This window comes from Grammomys surdaster, unplaced genomic scaffold, assembly GCF_004785775.1.
Source record: "Grammomys surdaster isolate TR1022 unplaced genomic scaffold, NIH_TR_1.0 373, whole genome shotgun sequence".
Taxonomy (NCBI): Eukaryota; Metazoa; Chordata; class Mammalia; order Rodentia; family Muridae; genus Grammomys; species Grammomys surdaster.
The window spans coordinates 4,066,632-4,088,551 of NW_021604792.1; the positions used below are offsets into that span (position 1 = coordinate 4,066,632).

General features: G+C 40.8%; 1 protein-coding gene across 3 annotated transcripts in view; it reads left to right on the top strand.

Moving 5' to 3' along the window:
• The window catches only part of Eps8 (epidermal growth factor receptor pathway substrate 8), a 108,254-nt gene that overhangs the window by 48,297 nt on the left and 38,037 nt on the right, over positions 1-21,920 (top strand). For all 3 annotated transcript variants that reach the window (XM_028780956.1, XM_028780958.1, XM_028780957.1), the window contains 8 exons: positions 1,395-1,469; positions 3,042-3,118; positions 11,385-11,452; positions 12,413-12,574; positions 12,707-12,856; positions 16,896-16,978; positions 17,524-17,660; positions 20,145-20,218. In XM_028780956.1, the coding sequence (XP_028636789.1) occupies positions 1,411-1,469; positions 3,042-3,118; positions 11,385-11,452; positions 12,413-12,574; positions 12,707-12,856; positions 16,896-16,978; positions 17,524-17,660; positions 20,145-20,218 (810 nt within the window). In that variant the 5' untranslated portion in view covers positions 1,395-1,410. The remainder of the gene's footprint in view (positions 1-1,394; positions 1,470-3,041; positions 3,119-11,384; positions 11,453-12,412; positions 12,575-12,706; positions 12,857-16,895; positions 16,979-17,523; positions 17,661-20,144; positions 20,219-21,920) is intronic.

The window sequence follows — 21,920 nt, forward strand, 5'->3', positions numbered from 1 at the left end:
TCTATATTTATCCAGTAAGGATCTGTTTTTTTATCCCCGGACTTGTGGCTGTGTGGCTGAGGCCATATCGTTTGTTCACCACAGGAGTCCATGTACCTGTCTTAGTATCTGGTACAACTCAGTGTTCAAGAACTGTCTGCATCTCCCACCCGGACCCTGGTCTTACAGTAAAGCTAGGGGGTATGTGTATCCTCCCTCAAGGTTGACTGGAAATAGAAATTAATTGAAAGGACACCGAAAACAAAACCAGAAAAACAAGACAGAATTCAGGGTGGGTTTGTGACAGAGAAGCCAGGGAGGACCGTGGACCCAGGACTGAGTAGATACTGGTTAGAACAGCAACATATCAACTATCTAGAAAAGAGGGAGAGATAATGAGAGGGTTTGCTCATTTGTCTTGTTTGAAGGCAATTTTTAAGGATTTATATATTATTAATTCTTATTCTTCCTACTATTGTGTGCATGTGGCATGTGTGTTTGTTCACACATGTCTGCATGCAACAGCATTCCATGGGGATCAGAGGTCATCTTTTGGAAGTCAGCTCTCTTCTTCCACTATGAGTTCCAGAGATAGAACTCTGGTCCTTGAGTGTGTCCAACAGTGCCCCACCACCACCTGCTAAGCCTTCTCTCCCACTCATTTGAGGGAAATCTGTTCCATTTAAAAAATGCATTTAAAATAGTTTCCGAAGCTTAATAGTAGGTATTGATTTTGACAATTATTTTCTCATGAGAAATAAAAGAAATGTATAAGTAAATACTGTCTTAAAATAGGAATCGAAGTGTGTTAGAGAAACAAATAAGATGTTAAATTACTATGGAGGAAGGGAGAGGAAAAAGGAGACAGAGCTAGATACATGGTAAACCGCAGACCCAGAGAAGCAATCGCCAAGGCTTTGGATTGGTCACATTGAAGTGGATCTGACATCACTTCCGTGCTAAGGCTTGAACCCAGAGCCTCACACAGGCTAAGCATGAACTCTCCATAGTTATATTTAAAGGTCTGGTTTTCCTGTGGGTACTTTTCTCTATTTTATTCACTTTTTCATTATATCAAGTCTACGTTACTTTTATAATGAGGTAACAGGCTAACATCTTACACAGTTTACAGTTACTACAGGCAGAAAATAGTCACACGCTTCATGTGGATGGTTTAGGAGTTTTGTCGTAGGTGTCTGTTTAACTCGCTAAATTAGCTTATAGTTTGTATACTAGTTTCAAAACCATCTGAGAGTCTTTGTTTATGTGCTCACGTATTCCCTCCCGTGAACCTGTGTGCTCGAAGGGGGAGGAGACCTTTACGTTTGCCTTTCTAGGATAACTGTGGCAGTAAAACCCAGATGTCCTGACTTGTTTATTACCTTGACCTGTGTGCCTTTCTATTTTTATAACAGAGGCGTGAGCGTCAGCATGAATGGTCATATGTCTAACCACCCCAGTGGTTATGGAATCTACCCTTCTCAACTGAAGTAAGTCAAGAGGTGCATGTATAATTTGGAGTAGGGTTGAACGGGCTGGTGTTTGCTTGTTTTAGTGAGATGTTCTTATTCCAAAACACAGACTGGCCTAGAACTTTCTGCATAGTCTCGTCTAACCTTGATCCTTCCCTCCCAAGGGATAATGTCTCAATCATGTGTCACCAAGCCTAGCTAGTCTAAAACATATTTTTAATGAAAATACTGCTTATATTTCTTTATTCAACCCATTTCTCATTCATTCAGAAGTAGTCTCCTTTTATTACTAATCCATGTTATTATTAAAAACTATTATTTTCAAATGCCCAGAAAACACTAGCCCTAAGGAATCTGCCATGTAGTTGGGAGGTATTATAGGCTGGAATTTTATGTCTTACTATCTTTTGTCATCAAATATGAATCATACTTCAGAGCTTTGGATGCCTCTGGAACATTTTGTTGTTATTTGGATAGAGCTTGAGGAAGGTTCATCTCCATTTAGTGTATACTATATAGGTGTTTGCCATTGTGTACAACACAGAACAGAAACAAGATGCCTCAAGCCTCTTGATATCTGTTGAAACCACAGGCCTGTGTTGAGTGGCTGTTACCTTCTGTGGCAAGAACAACATGGTTTTCTCATCTCCACCATTGTGGCATTTCTTTCATTTGACATTTGTTTCCTACTATATGTAGGAAAATACATTTAATTTATTAAATAGGATGTAAGAGGTTTCATATTAAATAGGATGTAAGAGTATTCCTCTGTCCTGGGTGTGTCACATCAGGTGACTGCTCCATCATTCTCTACCCATTCTGGAGCTGGTTTCATACCTCCTTGTTACAAGCCTGATTACCTGCCAACCAGTGTCTTCTTATTTTTTTAGATTCTCCTTGAATGTCAATGTGGTAGGAAAATCTTATATATTCTGATTTTAAAAAATCATTCACTCCTTGATCGTGAATGTCATCTCTAATTAGTTTTATTCAGATATTGTCTTATCAACATTACCTACCCCTTCCTCCTATCCTCTCTGTTCTTCTAGGTTTTGAAGCTTAATAAATATTTACTGATTAAACTGAAACAAATTACTATTTATATCACATAACATATGCAAAAGAGACCAGTTATATGATAAAGCAGGTCAGATTTACCAATGATGTTTTATTTAGGTTAACTGTACAGTACTTGTGAAAATAGTATTTATTCTACTATAGCTGACATCACTGGGGGACTGTAACAACGTCACACAGAATGTGAGCAAGGGTTTGTATTCTAATAAGGTGGTGTGAAGCACTGTTGAGTTCTCTGCTGTAATCCTGACTTGCCATTGAGGATTGGCTGAGACTGGCACTGTGGTCCTTAGAGGCATCACCTGATTTATATTTCTGTTTATTCATGACTCACTTGAGCAGAAACTTGTTCCTATTGGCTCTTTCAGTTAGTATAAACTCAGTATGTTTTGAAGAAAACACTTAGTGCTTATGGTACATCAACATTTCAAACTCTTGGTTATGAATTCCATCACCTACTATGGACTTTAACTCATGACCATGAACATTTCTTTCTGTTTATTATTATTGCAGTGGTTACGGATCTTCACCACCCTACTCCCAGATGGACAGAGAACACAGCTCAAGAACAAGTGCAAAGGCCCTTTATGGTATGTACGGCTATGTGATGGGCGCTTATCTATGTCTAACTCCTTAGAAAGTTGCATTTTCAAGGTCACCGTTCAAGTGTATAACTGGCTATCGAGTTTAAAATGACAGAGCTAGCTAGGTAATGCCTGCTTTAGACTCTTTACAAAACCGAAGCTATGAACTCTCGCTTCTTCATATGTCCTGGAACTGTGGCTGAAAAGTACTGAGAGCTTTAAGAAGTTGAGTGCTTGGTGCTGAGGCCTCAAGTGGGATTCCCCCGGTGCTATTTGCAATCTGTGTGCTGCTGCCCTTTGTGGCCCACCTGGCTGATAACTGTGGGCTCCCAGGTGATGCACCTTTTCTGTATAGCTATTGATACTACTTAATGTGACTAGTTATCTGGATAGAATTTCTTTCTGGATTACGAACTAATCAGGCATTCTCTCTAATCCTTCTGAGACTACCAGTAACCTCTATAATTTGTCTTATACATGCATTGTTTCTGTTTTTGAGACAGAATCTCATATATCCCAGGTGGCTTTGACCTCACTAGGTAACAAATAATAAGCTTGAACTCCTGCCTCTACCTCCTGAGTCCTAACCTTTTCAGTCATATGGCACCATGTCCAGTTTATTCCTTGTGGGGATGGAAGCCAGGGATTTGTACATGCTCAACAAGCAGAACCACATCCTCATCCCTGCCTACTGTTATTTTTTTTATAGCTAAAACCTACTACAAGCTACTAAAAATAACATTGAAGACTCTTGAGGCATACACATAGAATTCACCTTCTTGGGAAGGTGATTGTTTCTAGAGGACGCGTATAGCCTTTCTTTGTTGTGTAACAGTAAACAATCAAGACAGGAACATAAGTCACAACAAGACAGTGACTAGAATTCCCATGGTCAAGTACAGTCCTACCACATAGTGACTGAATGACCTTGAGCAGGTAGCTTCACCTGCTTGTACCTCATTTTGCTCATCTTTACCAGGTTGCTATCTGGAAAGACTGTAATGAGAACTAAATAAATTAAACTGTTTCCAAAGCAGTGTAGGGGCAGACGACACTGTCAATACTTCCTGTTGTTAGGCTTATCATCATTGTTACTGTGCATAATAGGAAAAACAGCACTTTCTAAATTTGGGAACTATTATACATTACTAGGTTTATGAGTTTTGTGGTAAGACTCACCAATCCTAAAATTTTGTGATTTGTTTTGACCTATATAAGTGAGTAGACTTTACCACTCAAATCATACATTCATAAAATGGATTTAATTCCATATGTAGATGTGGTTTTCAATGCCTGTGGTAATGTCAGTAATGCTGTTTTTAATTTTCTCTATGTTATATTGAGACTTTCTTATTATTAACTTGGTTCTTTGACAGTTGCATAATACATGTACATAATGTATTCTGGTAGTTCCACCCCTTTTCTCTCTCTCCCATCTCTATCAACATCCTCCACATGCCCTAGATGTCCTTTTCCCAGGTCCATGTCTTTGGTTGCTTTGTTGAGTTTAACCAGAGTCAGTCATGTGCCCATTGAATTGGAACTATCCACTGGAGCCTGGCCTGGTCATCAGTGGGTATGCAATAGAAGGCAGTGACTCCGTATCTCCCCAGATTTATTGGGAGCCAGCAGTTTATCAGTGAGGGCTGAATTCCCCCAAGTTCCTCTTCCATCCACGCCAGACTGTTGACAGGCCCGCTCTTTTGCAGACTCAGTTCAGGCATTAGCAGTTGCTATGAGTCTGTGGTTGCAGCGGCCGTGTCTTTCACAGGAGATGGCATCTCACAGCACTTTTTCTCTGTCATCCACATCTTACATTCCTTCCTTTCGCTTTCCCATGACGTTCCCTGAACCTTAGAAGATGCGGCATAAATGTCTTATTTAAGGCTGAGCACTAGTCCACCCTTGCTCTCAGCACCTTGAGCTGCTGTGAGCCTATTCATTGAAAAGATTCTATGGTTTTTTTGAGAGTACCCTGTGTCTCTGGGTAAAAACCACATTGGGGCATTCTTACCACAGCTTAGTCACTTGTGGCTTGTATATAGAGGGTGCATTCAGCACCTACTTTTTTTGTGATAAATATGTGTTTAAAATAGGACCAGTAATGTCTGATCCCTGACTCTAACAGTCTTGTAGTGTGGAGACTGGCTTGAAGGATGAAATGTTTTTTGTAAGGATTAAACAATCCCTTCAACCTGTCGTTTCTAGACTTATATTTATTAAATCCATTGAGTATGCTGGATGATCATCATTCTCATCATCTCTGTTTCCATGAATTCCCTGAGTCAGTTCAAAGATAAATGACAGATTATCATTGCCAGTGTGAATTTTAGTAAGATAGATTATTAGGAACTATTTCTTAACACACATGACCACATATCCAAGTTGAACCAAGGGGATATGAATAACTGAACCACTTACACACACATGCACATACACACACACACACACACACACACACACACACACACACATTTATATGGAGAGAAAGAGAGAGAATACACAATGAGTTTAAAGCAATTTTCAAGTCTTCAAGCAGAGAGGAGCCCAGGAATGCATGGATTCACTTCTGAATTCTATTAGCTCTTAAAAGGCTCCCCATGCAGTAAGAGAAAGAACATTATCAAGCTCTCTTTATGAAGTCAGTGTTATTCTGATAATAAAATTGGAGAAGGACATAACAAAAATGGAACTGTAAATCAGTTTCCTTGATGAACATAGATCCAAAAATTCTCAGTAATATACTTGCAAAATAGAATTCAGCAACACAGTAAAAATATCTTAACCCATGGCCATGTTGGTCTCACTTACAAAATGCAAGGATGTTTCAGCATGTGTACACCAATAAACATAAATCATCACATACATAGAATTGGAGGAAATGCATAATTATACTGATAGGTACAGAATAAGCCATTAACAAAATCCACCAACATCATTCACAGTCAGATAAGGTAAGAGAAAAGAATGAAGGACATACATGCAAGAGGAAGGAGGCAAGGTGTCCTTTTATACTGAAAAGACCCCAATGCCTCTAATAGTAAATTCTTAGACCAGTAGGATACAAAAATCAATAATTGTTCTATACATCAATAATGAATATGCTAATAAATAAATTGGGAAAACAACCCCAGTCACAATGTCCTCACAAATAAAATTAAATAGCCAAGATCACTAAAGCAGGCAACTGAAAGACCTCTACAATGAGAACTTTGAAACACTGAAGAAAAACATTGAAGAAGACATTAGGAGGCATGAAGACATTCCATGTTCATGGATTGGCAGAATTACTGTTGGGAGCATAGCTGTGCTACCTAAAGCATCTTTGAATTCACTGCAATTCCCATCAAGACTCCAATGTCATTCTTCAAAGACATGGAAGAGATAATCCTACAATTCATATGGAAGCACCAAAGGCTCCAAGTAGATAAAGCAGTCCTGAGAGAAAAAAATCCAGCTAGAGATAATGGAATTCTTGAATTCAAATTATACTATAGAGCCATAGTAACAAAGTGAGACATGTGACCCAATGGAATAGGATAAAGGAACCAGAGGTAAATCCCACAGAGCTACAGTGATCTGATTCTCAACAAAGAAACCCAAAATATACATTGTAGGTAAGAAAAACCATACATCCATATATAGATGAAAAGGGTGGTAATAAAGGCTAACAAACTATTAATTAAATTTATTACTAAATATATTACAGATGTATTAATATATAAGGTAATATAAATATAGCAATAAAATATTAATTAAAGTCTAATAAAATATTCATGGGAAAATTTTTCAAGTCTTCTTGGATCCCAGAAAGTAGATATACTGGGATAACAGTTTTGCTTGGTGGAGTGTGGCCACCAGGGGTGTGGCTAACGGGTTTCATAAAGGACCTGAGCCTTGAACCATGCTCTGTAAAGTCCACCATAGTATTCTTCAGATATTGTAGGAGTGAGTGTGGATATTATAAAATCAATGTGAATCTCATATACACACCAAGAAGGTGGCTTCTATTTGACTTCTTCACCCCAGGCTTCCCTGTGCTTATTGGTCATGTATAGTCTATGTTCAGTAACTACTTGTAGAATGAATATAAAGAATTAATGAGCTGCCAGGAGCTTGGTGGTAGCTGGAGCGTACAAAGTAATGCATTCAGAAATCAGATGAGAAAAAATGAACACCCACCATGTCAAGAAGAATAATTCTAATTTGGGGAACAGAGTGGTGGCTCGGCAGGTACAGGGTGCCACTGCCACGCCTGAGGATCTGAGTTTGATCCTGGGGAATCTACATAAGTGACTGTAGAAAATGGGCTTCCATAGCTGTCCCCTGACTGTCCCCAGTGCCACCACTCCCCTTTGTGTACACAAGAACTTTTAAGGTTTAATAATGATGTGGACATTATTTCAAAATAGCAAGTGGCCTTCAATGTCTTTCATTCAATAGACAGGTGACTGTGTCTTGGGTTAGGTTGTGACAAAGCGAGTGAATCGGAAATTTCAGTAATATGAACAAAGTAGATGCCCTGGGACTGGAAAGGTGGCTCAGGGGTTAAGTGCACTTGCTGCTCTTACGGAGGACCTGGGTTCAATTCCCAGGACCCACATAGTGGCTCACAACTATTGCAGCTCCAAGAGATCTTCCTCTAGGCTCTGCAGACATGAAGCACGCATGTGGTACTGTTGTGTGACAAAACTTTTCCTGGGGAGACGCAGCACCCATGTCTATACACACCAGATAGGGAGCCTATGCCAGACCAAAGTACGGAAAACACCAAAGTCCAGCTTGGGGAACCATGAGTTTTATTGAGGTCACTTACAGAAATGTGAGTGACTGAGGTCATTTACAGAAGCAGAAATGACTCAAAGACAACTGTATCACCAAAGCCCATGCCAGCATGCTTGACGGTTTACCAAGGTGAGAACCTGGACCACACTGCACCGCCTGCAAGTGTTGAGTTGAGAAACACAAAACTCCATATCTAGGTTTATTTATTTATTAGTTAATGTGACATTTGTCTGTTCCTTGCATCCTTACATGAATGATAGCATCGCCTCTCAAGGAACACACCGTACATGAAGTGTCATTTTCATGGGTTCTGGAGTCTTATGTCTCAGGCTTCATATCCCAGAGTGTCTCGGAGCTTTATAAATCTCAGTGGCCTGGTGAACCCTAGTCTAGTACAGGGGAATTTTTAGGGTGGGGCCACAAGTAGCCTTAAAGCCCGTGGTCATAGGCAGCCAAGGATCAGAACCACTGCTAGAGGAAATGCTGATTTTCTGTGGCTTCCTCTTGATAACTTCATCAAAAGCCTCCATCCACGCTTCTTTTTTCTCGCTGTTCCAAAGCTTTGTAAGGTTTCCGTCTTAGGGTCCAGAGTACTATTTACCACTGAACCTAGAAGTGCATAGGATTCTCATCAAAAGAGACACTATAATTGACTTTCAGGTGTGTCCTTTCAAAATTGGCTATTAAAATGTTAATAGTGAACTTTATCTCTTGACTTTATGTCCCCAGAATTATTTTCTTTCTAAATCATTTTTATGACATTAATATATTTTTAGGGTCCTTTGAAGGTACTTTTCTGTGTCATACATCTTATTCATTGTGAAGCATGGTTAAAAAAAACCAAAAGAAAACCAAAAAAGCCAGTCAGAAATATTAGGGATGATAAGTCACTGTCTAGTGGTCAGAGGGAAGAGTTGCCATAACGCTAATTATTTTCTGCTCCTCTAAATTGTGTGTTCCTGGAGTCGAGATATGCTGTGTTCTAACACCTGAGGGATAAACTTTCTCCTCCTCCTCCTCCTCCTCCTCCTCCTCCTCCTCCTCCTTTTCCTCTTCCTCCTCCTCCTCTTCCTCCTCCTCCTCTTCCTCCTTCTCCTCCTCCTCTTCCCCCTCCTCCCCCTTCTTTATAACAAAAACCTCATACAATATTTTGGCCCTTCACCTGTGTTTGCCAATCATTTTATCTGGAAGACCCAGTCAAGCATTTGAACATCCTGGAGCCACCATATCACCAAGTCATCAGGTACCATGGCAACCGCAGCCATTTCCTCTGCTATCCACAGGTCAAATCAGAGGAAGATAACTCTCCTGCTCTGAGGCTATGCTGGAGAGTTGAGTGAGAAGCTGATGTACCTGTGATTTTGAAGTAGTACTCTTGCCAGATGTCTTCATGAGTTATGCATCGTGTCCCATGTGTCTCAGGGGTTTCCCAAGAACAGCTGTGCACCTGTTAGTGACTCACACTGAACCTCAGCTCATAGAGAAGTTCTTTGCTTCATTTGTGAGGTTTAGTTATGGGGGAAGGGATGCGCTTCAGAGTGCTGGGGAAAACTGTAGGTGAAGCCAGCTCGCTCTTTTGACCACATTATTTTGGTAGGAACAGATGGAGCATACTTCTTCAGATCGTCATCCAAGCAAAAAAAGAAAGGTAGCCAAGGTTGAACTGTGTGGTGCGTGTGCTTTCACTGAATCATTTTAATGCTGCAAAAGCAAAACCAGAATAGGCCGCATCAATGTGAACGGTGTCAGGAGGCGCGTGGGGGATTTCCCAGGCAAACATGAACAGGAGGATCCTTGTTTCCATATGTTTGCAAATCAATTGGTCATCGTGATTTTAAAAATATTAGATTCTAATGTTTAGGGTCTTAATATGTAATTTATACTTTTCTGCTTGATCTTCCTTTAATTTTTACAGGCACTTTCAGTGTAGGGGCACCTAAGAGTAGAAAGAAACATGTTTACAGTTAGAAAATGGTGGCTGATGGGGAAGCAAACACATACCTATTGTCTAGCTATAGATATACATATATTTTATATATGAATATATATCATAAACATGTCATATATGACATATCTATGTATCTATATATATGTATATATATTTATACACACACATATATATATGGATAGATACATATATGACATATTTCCCACATACACACTCATACATACACAACCTAAGACAAACGTTTAGGTTTGCCAAAGCTGTAAGGCTTTAGGGTGCTTTACATTTAACTTGTTTACCCCAGTATTTTACAGTAAATTCTCAAAGACCTGGATTATTAATAATCTTACCTAAATCTAGTTCCTAACTTAGGGATAAACTCAAAGCTAGATTTAGAATCATGGACTCACCTGATGACACACTAGGTCCTTTCCATCCAAGAATTCTGCCTTAGAAGAAATAAAGCAATCCTGAATTTCCAAATCAGTTCCTTGATTGAAAATTAACAAATACCAAATATTGATGATATTTTAATTTTTTTTTGCTTTTGCAGTATCTTAAAAAGAAAGGTTTTTTTTTTTTCCTGCCTGTTGAGTAGTTGGATGCAGCCACTGCCTCGTTTTCCCTTCTAGTTTGCCTCTGTAATTTTGAGTCTCTCGTTTGTGTGTTCTCTTGATGTGTGACAGTGGTTAATATTTGTGACAGTTCTCGTGTTTGGGTCAGTTTGGAGTCTCATCTGACATTGTCCCCCATTTTAGATGCTGTAAAAGGAGATGGCCCTCCTGGTGCCTGTTTGGCAGGGCCATCCCCATCATATAATACGGTACCTATGACTGTATCTGCTAAAAGGAGATGGCCCTCCTGGTGCTGTTTTGGCAGGGCCATCCCCATCATACAATACGGTACCTAGACTGTATCTACCCTTGTGTTTGACCTAAGTGCAGCAACAGATGACATTTGCAAGTGTTTTTAAAAATATTTTTTATCAACAGTAGATTCCTGATTAATAAAACCTATACGCGAGATGACTTTATTCTCTTAGAACACTTACAGTGTAGGGGCTGGAGGGGTAGCTTTGTGGTTAAGTGTGTGTATTCTTCTTGTGGATGGCCTGAGTTCAGTTCCCAGCACCTACAATGGACAGCTCACAGCTAACTGCCTGTACTCCAGCTGGAAGACCCAGTTCCCTCCCCTCCCCCTCCTCGGGCTCCTCCTCCTACATGCATGTATTCTTACACACATATCTGCACACACACAATTTTTAAAAAAATCTTTAAAACATGGGGAAATTTATAATCTTGATATTTGAAGCCCCGAGGATTTAAGTTGGCTCCAAAGGTTCCTGTGTACCATTAGTTTTTCTCGTGACCTTAGGCCTGCCTGTGAATAGTGAGTGTTTTCAGACCCAATTCACAGTGGGGACTTGAAAGCTACTGCATTCATATGTGGGATAGACTTGCTTCAGGGGTGCCATGTGACACCAGTATATGAGCTCAAGTCTATGAGTCGCTAAATAATGGCTTCTCCAAACTTACCTTTCAGAGCAAAGGAAGAACTATGCCCGAGACAGTATCAGCAGTGTATCGGACGTGTCCCAGTACCGAGTCGAAGTAAGACCATTTCCTCTTGCCAATACGTATTATTGTGACTCTTAAGGGACATAAAATCTGTGTTGCATTTCACTTAAATAGGATGTGTTTTAAGTTCTGTGGGTCTTCCCTTAAGATGTTTTCTTTCTTTTGTGAAACTGAGATTTTACATATAAAGCTATGTGAGAGTTTGTGTTTCAAAATAAATAGATTGAAGTAATAACTTCTTCACTGGCCATTGTTAGCCCAATTAAAACAGGAGAAAGGCTTCTGTTTCACACTGACATTAAACGGTGATACACCAAGCAGCTCAGGTTTATATTTAGTTTTATCTGGTGTCATCACTAGCTTTCATTAAACCCTAGTTTCTTTTTTAGTTCCGAAGACATTTGCTCATAATTGGAATCACAGTGACCCTGTTTATAGTGGAAAACATGTGAGCAGGGACGTCATCTTTAAATTGCTGCTTTCGGCTTGCTGCTCATCTCAAGCATGCTTCATTAAAACTAAACCACTTTGTTTCAGTAAAGTGGTTTCAGGAGAGGTTGTTAGAGACCAGAACTGTAGCTTCGGCTGCTGTCCAGGTTGTAGCTGCCACTGAAAATGCTACTTTTGTATAGCATTGAAATAGCTATCTGAGTAACTGGGGTGGGGGGGTCATTAATTTAAAGAAATACTGTTTATGTTTCACTGCTAAGAACTTGTCTTTATACCTAGCTGTTGTAACCCCACATATCTCAGCATGAGACAGGTTCAGGGGTCTTACAAATCAAGTAATTGTTTTCTGTGATCAATAAAAATGCCCACTCAAGTCCACCCTCTCAGTAGATAACTGAGGTTGTTGTAGTGTGCTGTGTTAAGCCTTTGGTTCTCTGCTAACTGATTTCTGTTATGCAAATTTTCCTCCTTTTGGAAAATACCTACAGAGACGGTTGTGCGTTCAAAGTTTTTCTTTTCTGTCCATTTTTTGCCGACCATAAGCACCTGACCACCTTTGTGCTGGACCGGAAGGATGCTATGATCACAGTTGATGACGGAATAAGAAAGCTGAAGTTGCTTGATGCCAAGGGCAAAGTGTGGACTCAAGATATGATCCTCCAAGTGGATGACCGGGCAGTGAGCCTGATTGACTTAGAATCAAAGGCAAGTCTGGGAAGCCGATGCCATCTTAATTCTTCAAGAATGCACCACAGATGCTAACATGTGCAGTCAGGATAGATTCTTGGAACACGAGTGACGGTTTGACGCTGTCAAATATTTACTCTCTTGATACAGAATGAATTGGAGAATTTTCCTCTAAACACAATCCAGCACTGCCAAGCAGTGGTGCACTCATGCAGCTATGATTCCATCCTTGCCTTGGTATGCAAAGAGCCAACGCAGAGCAAGCCGGACCTCCACCTTTTCCAGTGTGATGAGGTTAAGGTAAGAGTGGTTCAGCCTCCCATTAATTCTTGTGTGTGTGTGTGTGTGTGTGTGTGTGTGTGTGTGTGTGTGTGTGTGTGTGCATGTGAGTATATGTGTGTATGTGTGTGTGTGTGCACTTGTGTGTGTGTGTGTGTGTGTGTTCCCGTTCCCAGAGAGGTCAGAAGAGGGTGTCAGATCCCCAGGAGCTGGGATTATAATTGTGAGCTGCCTGATGTGGGTACTTGGTGCCTAGTTCCCATCCTTTGCAAGAACAGCAAGTGCTCCTAACTGCTGAGGCAAATCTCAGGTCCCCGTCCCTCACTCAGCCTTCAGAGCAATGTTCTGCAACTTTCAAAGGACACATCTTGGTCATACAGCTATTAGGGTTCTAAATTTTGAGAATGTGACGAGCAAAGCCAGTACCTAAGTATCTTCCTTAAATTTCCAGTCAGGTAAAGAAAAGAGGAAATTTGATTAATTATTTTGAAAACTCAAGATGTGGCATGATGGCCCCTACTAGTAATTCTACCACTCAGGAGGGTGAGGCAAAAAGATTGCTGCAAGTCAGAGGCCTGTTTGAAAGTATCAAACAAACATAGGTACATGTAGTTTATCTTGTTTACAAAGTGTACCTGGTATATGAAATTCTCCTCAGGGGCCCTCTGTTTATAATTCAAAAATAGATCATTAAAAATAATGCACTGTGCTTGCTTCTGTGGCACATATACTAAAAACCATACTGCATAGATAGACAATAAGTATCCTAGAATTCCATTTTCTTCCTTGTTAAACACCTCAGAGCTTGTATTGATTGTCTCAGTGAGATCCTTAGAATGTTCCATGGTATTGATATAAAACTTGCCCTTTAATTATATGTCTTGGAAAGCTGCTCAGCATTTAGAATCCGTAAGCGCAATGAGGAATAGCTGGGCAGAGTTAGCCATAATAATATGCTTGAGACCCCAAAATTTATATCTCACAGTCCACGTAATTTCTAAATGATTATAATTTATTGAACCTTCGAATTTATCTTCAACATTAGATATCTTCATTTTCTGAGTTGGTTTCTCTAAAAGAGAAATTACCTTCGGTTGATTGGCACCTGTCTTAGTATCTTGCCTGTTGCTGTTATAAAACACTGACCAAAATCAACTTAGGAGAGGAAAGGGTTGATTTGAGTTTATAGATCCAGGAGGACAGGAGTCTGTCCTGGTGGGTAGTCATGGCAACACACAGCAGATGTGGTGGCAAGAGCAGGGAGCAGAGAGAGGCAACTGGAAGTGATCATAGACTTTTAATCTCAAAGCTCTACCTCAGTGACTCACACCCCCCAGCAAGGCTGTGCTGCCTAGTTCTCCACTCAGCGCCCCCTGTGGGGACCCAGTGTTCAAATCCCAGGAATGGAGGGACATCTCTCAGTCTGGGTACCACTGTCTCCTCCCAGAGCACTGGCTTACTTGTGACTTTTATCTTGTAAAGAAATTTTAGACCAGCACAAGAAAACCACTTGATCTCATCAGTATTTTTTTTTGACATTAAACCATGACAGAGGCAGGTTATCTTTAACAGTATATTTCATAATTTTTCTAATTTCTATTTATTCTATAGATGATTATAAAAGTCTTACTCGAAAGAGCTGTGTTATTTAAGTAACTAGTAGTTTGAAATCCATCAGCTTTTTGGAATTCATGAATTATTTTAATGATTTTGAGGATTCAGATATATTAAAGCCAAAAATGTTCAAGTGGATATTTTGCTCTGAAAAAAAGTAAAATTTTATTTTTTTTAATTTTTATATTCATTTATTGAGGAGGGATATCACATATGGAGGTCAGAGGACGACTTGTAGGAACTGGTTATCACTTTCTACCATGTGAATCCCACTCAGGCCGTCAGGCTTGGCAGCAAGTGTCCTTAAACACTGAGCCATCTTGTTGGGCCAATTCAGAGACTTACAAACAAACGAAAAAATACTGAGTCAAAAGACATTTAAATGTTGTGTTTGTGTCCATGCTTTTGAGTATGATTTAAGTGTGAGTTACTGTCCTGAGTAAAGGCTCCAGACTTCAGCATCTGGGATATGAATGAAAGACATTCTTCTCTAGGGGACCTTGACAGTGATGGCTCCAAAAGGATTTTCTGGACAACACTCTGTACTCAGTATAGCTCAGACCACTAAAAATGAGGAAACCCACTCACCCTCTGTGCCACACTTCTTTCATGAGGCATACATTTCTTAATAATTTGAAAATACAAGTGCCTTGATACTGCAATGTAACTAGTCTGTGTTGTAGGACATCTTGTGGTAACACTTTATGAGTTTAAATTTTTATTATGGGACGCTACGTGGTACATTTGTCTCTATGAAAAATGGTAACATTTTTCATAGAAGTTCAAGGTTCTAGACATCTCCAGTTTTAATCCTCTATATAATAGAGGGCTTTGGCCTTAGTTGAACATCTGGAATGTAATTGGACTGGAATGTTCTAAGGAAGCGACACTGTACTGGGCTCCATTGCAGCATCACCTCACATCAAACACGAGCCAGGCCAGGCTATTCGGCCTAGTTTCCCTCAGAGAATTAACTAGAATGGAGAATAAACAAGACTGAGGAGACGGTTCAGGGGATGAAAGGCTCAATGCACAAGTCTAAGAACCGACGTTGAAATCCCCAGAACCTATATCAAGCCAGCTGTGGTGGTATGCGTCTATAATCTTCACACACCTCCAGGGAGATGGGATGCGGAGACAGGAGAATTACTCCAAGTTCAAGAGCAGCTGAATCAGCCTATGTAGGGGGTAGTCAACTAAGGGCCCTGCCTCAGGCAATGTGTGAGGTGAGAGACATCACCTGAGGTGGTCCTCTGACTTCTATATGTGTATCATGATCTTGAGGTCTCCCATCAGTTCTAAATTTTTATGCTCACCCGTGCTTACTGTAAAGAATACAGGACTCATATATGTGAGAAAAATATACATAATTACACAGAGCATACAAGCCCCAAAATAGAAGATGAGCAACATCCATATACAGTGATAATTACAGGCTACAGATAAATTTCATGACGAAGAAAAGTTAACACCTTATCTACAAGACTCACTTGAAATCCCAAGAAAATCTAATCGTTGGTCTTGTTGGAAAAATGTTGGAAAAGTTCGTTGTGGCAGATAATTAACTTTTACCTGACATGGAAAAATAAAGTGGTTATCAAAATGGATGCAATATAGAATTGAGATTCAGCCTGTGAATGCAGAGATTTTTCATAGCTCTGGCAAAACATGGAGCTGAGAAACCTATAAAGAGAAAAGGTCTGTTTTCCTAATGGCTTTGGAGGGTTCAGTCTGTGGGTATTGGGTACATTGCCTTGGGGCCTATGGTGGGAACGTCCATGGTAGTAGGAAGGGTGTGGTGGAATGCTGTTCACTTCACGGGAAACAGGAAGTGATAAGAGAAAGACGGGAAGTATCTGGCAATCCCAATATCATCTGTAAGAGCACAACCAATGTCTTCTCTTCTTTCCACCATCTCCCATTTGAAGGCTGGAACCTGGCCTTGAACACGTGTCCCTTCAGGGACACTGCAGACACTAATAGTATGAGTAGATCTTGCCTTAAGCTCTGGTGTCTCTCTCTGTAGTGCCTGGTGATTGTTTTGGTGAGTTATAGACTCCCCTGTGGAGGGAGAAAAAGGGAGGGATCCACCAGCCCTGCACATCCTCCCTTACATCCTTCTTCTCTGACAGGGCAGAGACACTCACCTGTGTCCTTTCTGCAGTTGCCTCTCTCTATTGGGCTCTTGGAGAGGAATGTTTAAGTAGAATCTGGACGTAGATTAACCTGAAAAAAGCAGTATTTGAGTTCCGCCATTATAAAATACACCATTGAAAACCAGAGTCACGTTTTTACCGTAGATGTTAAAAAGTCTTTCTATTTGTATTACACCAAGATACTTACTGATGCAAACTATGAATATAAATTATATTTTTTTCTGTCTTAATCTTTATACTAAAGCTCAGACAAGCCTATGGCCTTCTGGATAACTCTTCTCTCCTTTCAGGCAAACCTAATTAGTGAAGATATTGAAAGTGCAATCAGCGACAGTAAAGGTGGGAAACAGAAGCGGCGGCCCGAGACCCTGAGGTAAGAGCATCAGATGGCATTAGTGGATGGAATTGGATAGTATGCTTACTTTTATTTTTCTCCCGGAGGTGTAGAGAAATTATTTTCAATGGAGGTGAATTATTCCACTTTCTAAATTAGAACCTTTAACCTCAACTTATTCTCTGTCACTGCCTTGCCAGTCCATGTCCGCCCCTTCTTGTTTCTCCATGTGTCAACTTTGTCTCCCACACAGCTTCTCAAACATATGTAGATGTCCCAGAGAGTTATAAAAAAAATGTATGGTGTTTTAAGAGATGACCCAAGGTCTCCCCATTTGCCCACAAGCTTTTAAAATATCATGTGACCTGGAGAAAAATTCGATATAGTTTCGCAGGGATTTTGATTTTTCTGTATTTCTGCATCTCGGGAACTTACCAGCAACACAGTGGAGTTGGTTGGGGATTCTGATTTCCCTGACAGTTACTTCTGAGATTGAAGGGCAAATGGCACTGATGGAGAGAACCATTGTTAACAGACGTAACATTGGTAACAGCCCAGTTGGGTAATTTGTTTTTTATTTTTAGGATGATTGCTAAAGCAGATCCTGGCATCCCTCCTCCTCCCAGAGCTCCTGCGCCTGTGCCACCAGGGACTGTCACACAGGTGGACGTTAGGAGTCGAGTAGCAGCCTGGTCTGCCTGGGCAGCTGACCAGGGTGACTGTAAGTACCCAGACCTAACCCCTTCTGAGGGTCCGCTATGGTGTCATTCCTCCCTTCAAATCCCCATGTTGATTTGTACGTTAAAGTTCATTTTAAATAACTAATTCTTAGACATTATACAGTTAAGTCTTGGCTGCTGTTAAGGTTATTATCCCTGAAAATTCATGCCAGCCTTTTAACAGATACTCTATGAGGATTGCAGTTATCTCTGGCTGGCTCGTGTGATGTCTATGCGACTATTGCACTAGATGTCACATTGGTCACTGTAACTCATAGCTTCACCACTGGCAAGACTGTTTTCAACATTTCTTCCCCAACAACCTACATGGCACCTTCTGAAATGATACATTCTACAGGTAGGGAAGAAGCTTCCAGCTGGGTTTCTCTATGATGCCTTATGCTGAATTGTGTAGTGTCTTTAATGATAGGTACTTTTAATGTTGCGGGCTAAAAATTGAGACCTGAAGTAAGACCTGGCTCTGTCTTTCCATATGACCATAGAAGGTCATCTTTTAGTACTTTGGTCTCAACCGTAAAGTGGGCATAATGACCCCACAGGTTTCGGTGAATGATGAAGCCAGTGACGCTGTAATAAGGAGTGCTAATGACTCTTGCTTTAGGAATTACATAGTTTCTGCCAATTGTCTTTGCAAATAGAAAGATTAGATAACATGATTTTTGAAAGATAGATGTTTATAGTGATCTGTGCTTATTGTGAACCCAAGGTGAGTTTTGTTGATATTGTTTTGGTGGAGGGGGTCTGGATAGTTTTGTCCTTATTGTTGTTTTGTGTGAATGTGTTAGAGAGGTGTCAAAACTGAATTGACATAAAGAGATCCTGAATAGAGTTGTAGGAACGTATGTGAAATCTAATATAATTTTACAACAAAAGAATTTACACTGAGGTATCTCTGAACTCTTACTAGATTTTGTGTAAAATATTCCTGGCATTGCCATCTATTACAATTACAAGGAGATAGACTTCTAGCTTACTAATTGTTCAGGCAGAACTCAAGACATGGTATACAAAATTCTGTGTGAGTGCCAGAGGGTCTTAGTTGGGAATGTCCTAAAGGAGCCTCCCTCTGCCCCTCTGCTGCATCTGCTGCCTCTGTTTGCTCTGATTGCAGCCCCTTATAATTCTGAGGTGGAGTAACTCTGTCTTTCAAAAGTGAGTTTAGCAAAATGGTGGCAGTAGTAGCCAGGACCCCAAAATATTTTGGAAATAAGTATCTTCTTCTGCTCACTTTCCCCCAGACAATGTTGTGGGGTACCACAGAGACACCTGTTCCTCCTGTGAGTCAGTCTTCTGTGTAGCCCTGGAGGATGTTGTAGGGTACCACTGTGTAGACCAGGCTAGCCTTGTCACCCCTGCCTCAGCTTCCAGAGTGCTGTGATTGCAGGCAAGAGGCCCTACACTTGACCCCCTTTGGAGTTCCTAATGACGGTTTCAAGTTTAGTTCCCTGCCTTCCGAGGTACACTGTACCAAGCTAGCAGCAGCCATGTGTAAAACAGCAGCCAACTGGCAAGCTTTGTACATGCAGATTAATGAGCTTCAATAGTTATAGCTACAAATGTAGTTTCTTGCGGCTCAGTGATTCCTTTTTCTTTCGCATGTACTCCATGTCTGGGCAGTGTTAGCATAAAGGAGAGATTCCGAGTTTGCAGTATGTTTTGGCAGTCCTCTGCATTAAACCTCGTGAGTCATGATGATGTATCATGAGTTCTCCCCCTACTCCTTGTGATCTATTGCTCCTGCCCCAGCCATATGCCTTTGCGTTTAATGTACTCTGAAATCCATCGCACCAGCTGTCCACGTTACCATAGTGCTAACTGACTCACCTCAGGAAGGAATCTGTGATGGAGGTCTCATGATTAGCACTCACAGTGGAGCTTTCTTGACATTTTGAATGCCTCTGAGACGAGGATTCAGTATTTCTCTCAAGGCATATGATTTAAGACCAGTGAGCCAAAGGCTGTGGGTTTTGTGCTGACTTATAACAACCATTGAGGAATCACTGTACTCTTGGAACTGCAAAGATTTTATTGTAGTCACAGGGGTGAATGTGGGGGGACTAGCACCCCAGGCTGTGAAGACAGCCCAGTTGGTCCAGCTTGCTGCACCAGCACGAGGAGCTGAATCGCATTCCCAGTGTCCAGGTAAAAAAGCCAGGAACGTTAGTGAGTGTCTATAATCCCAGCTCAGAGAGGAGACAGACAAGAGATTCCCAAGGCTTGCTGGACAGCCAGACTAGCTCCAGGAAGGAGGGGGGCTAACCAGGCAGGCCAAACCGCCAGCTATGCCCAGTCCTCCTGGTCACTGGTGGCAAGGATGTACCTCAGCCCACGAGTATCATTTTGACTTGTTTGTTCCAGAGAGCTCAGCAACTGGAATTCCTTTTTCATTGTCTCTCGTTTTCATTTCTATATTGATATTATCTTAACAAGCACAGAAAGCCTTAACCATTCTGCTTTCTTTTCAGTTGAGAAGCCCCGGCAGTACCACGAGCAAGAAGAGACCCCGGAGATGATGGCAGCCCGGATTGACAGGGATGTGGTGAGTGCCACCTGAATCGGGTTTAGCTCATCCTCATCGGTGATTCTGCTTTGTGTGGAGGAGGGGGAGCAAAGGTGCTGAGATGGAAAGGATTGGCAAAAATGGCTGCAAAATTATATTTTCTCCCCTCAGTGTCCAGGATGTCCCTTGAATTTTCCCTTAACCACTTTTCCTTCCTCGATAGTATTTAGCTAGATGTTATCTCCTATAGAGTACTGATAACTTGGCCAGTTTACACAGGAAATGAACCTGAGTTACCAAGGGGCATGGTCTGGTTTTGCTTTTTATCACGGTTTGTGATTCATAGTTGAGGTGTCCTTTTAATGTTTGTTCGTTCAGTTTATTAAGATATTTTAGGACTGGGGAGATGGCTCAGTGGCTTCAGGGCTTGCATCAAAAGCTTAAAGACTGGACTTCATATCCCTAGAATGGATGGGTGTCAGCAGCCCATCACTTTGTAGAAGAATATCTAGGTTTCATTACCAGCTCTACCTTATTGTCAGAGTTGGGAGAAGAACAGGGTGATTCAGGACATCAGAACTGGGTCTGCACAGGTACACACGTGTGCACACACACCTACATGCAAGGGAAGCCACATGCACCTGTTCACACATGTGCCCACTCACATGCAAATGTGGACACACACACACACACACACACACACACACACACACACCATACCCTTGTGAAAATAAAAGCATTTTAGAATACCTTAAAAGGAAAAGTTGAGTGATAATTGAAAGTATAAATATGAACATATTAATGTTTTATAAAGAGGAACTCTGTACTTACTGTCACTTCTTTAGAGCAATCAATTTTCAGAGTTCATTGACAGTTAATGGCTATGTCCATTATATTTTAAATGTGTGATTTATTTACCTTTTAAACTATACATATTCCCAGGTTCTTCTGAAAAAAAAATCACTGAAAGGAGTCTGAAATTCAGAATTAAAATTTAAAAGACTTTCATTATTTTAAAAAATAAAGGCATATTGGAATCAGGAATGTACATAGTTTCTTTTTAAGATTTATTTATTTATTGTATTTATATGTGAGTACACTGTAGTTGGTCTTCAGACACTTCAGAAGAGAGCCTCCTATCACAGATGGTTGTGAGCCACCATGTGGTTGCTAGGAATTGAACTCAGGATCTCTAGAAGAGTAGTCAGTGCTCTTACCCCCTGAGCCATCTCTCCAACCCAAGATTTCCATTCTTAAGTGTGTGTGTGTGTGTGTGTGTGTGTGCGCGCAGGTGCCTGAATCCAGCGTCAGACTGCTTGGGGCTTGAGTTGTGGGTGATTGTGAGCTGCCCAACCTAGATGCTGGGACCTGATGTCTACAGAAGCATCTATCTCTCTTTCCCAGTCTTAGAATTTAATTTTTATATCATAATATATTATAGTGAAATGCTTATCAAGTCCTTCTTAATAGTCTTATAGTATGAAGAGCCCTTCGTTTTAGACTAGAGAAAGCTAAAAGCTTAAAGCGGAGTGTAAAAGATAATCACAGTGGTCTCTGGCGTGCGTCTGTTTGCTCGCCCTGCTCTGCTGTGCACGTCTCCATGCCTCTTGGTGTGTGGGGGCTGTGGGTCGTCAGGTTCTTGTGGCATTCTATAATGGGTGTGCAGTAACTTTGTCAGAGCCTTGACAGGACAAATAATTGCAAAACAAAAATACCTGGTGCTCTTCAAACAAAATGTTTC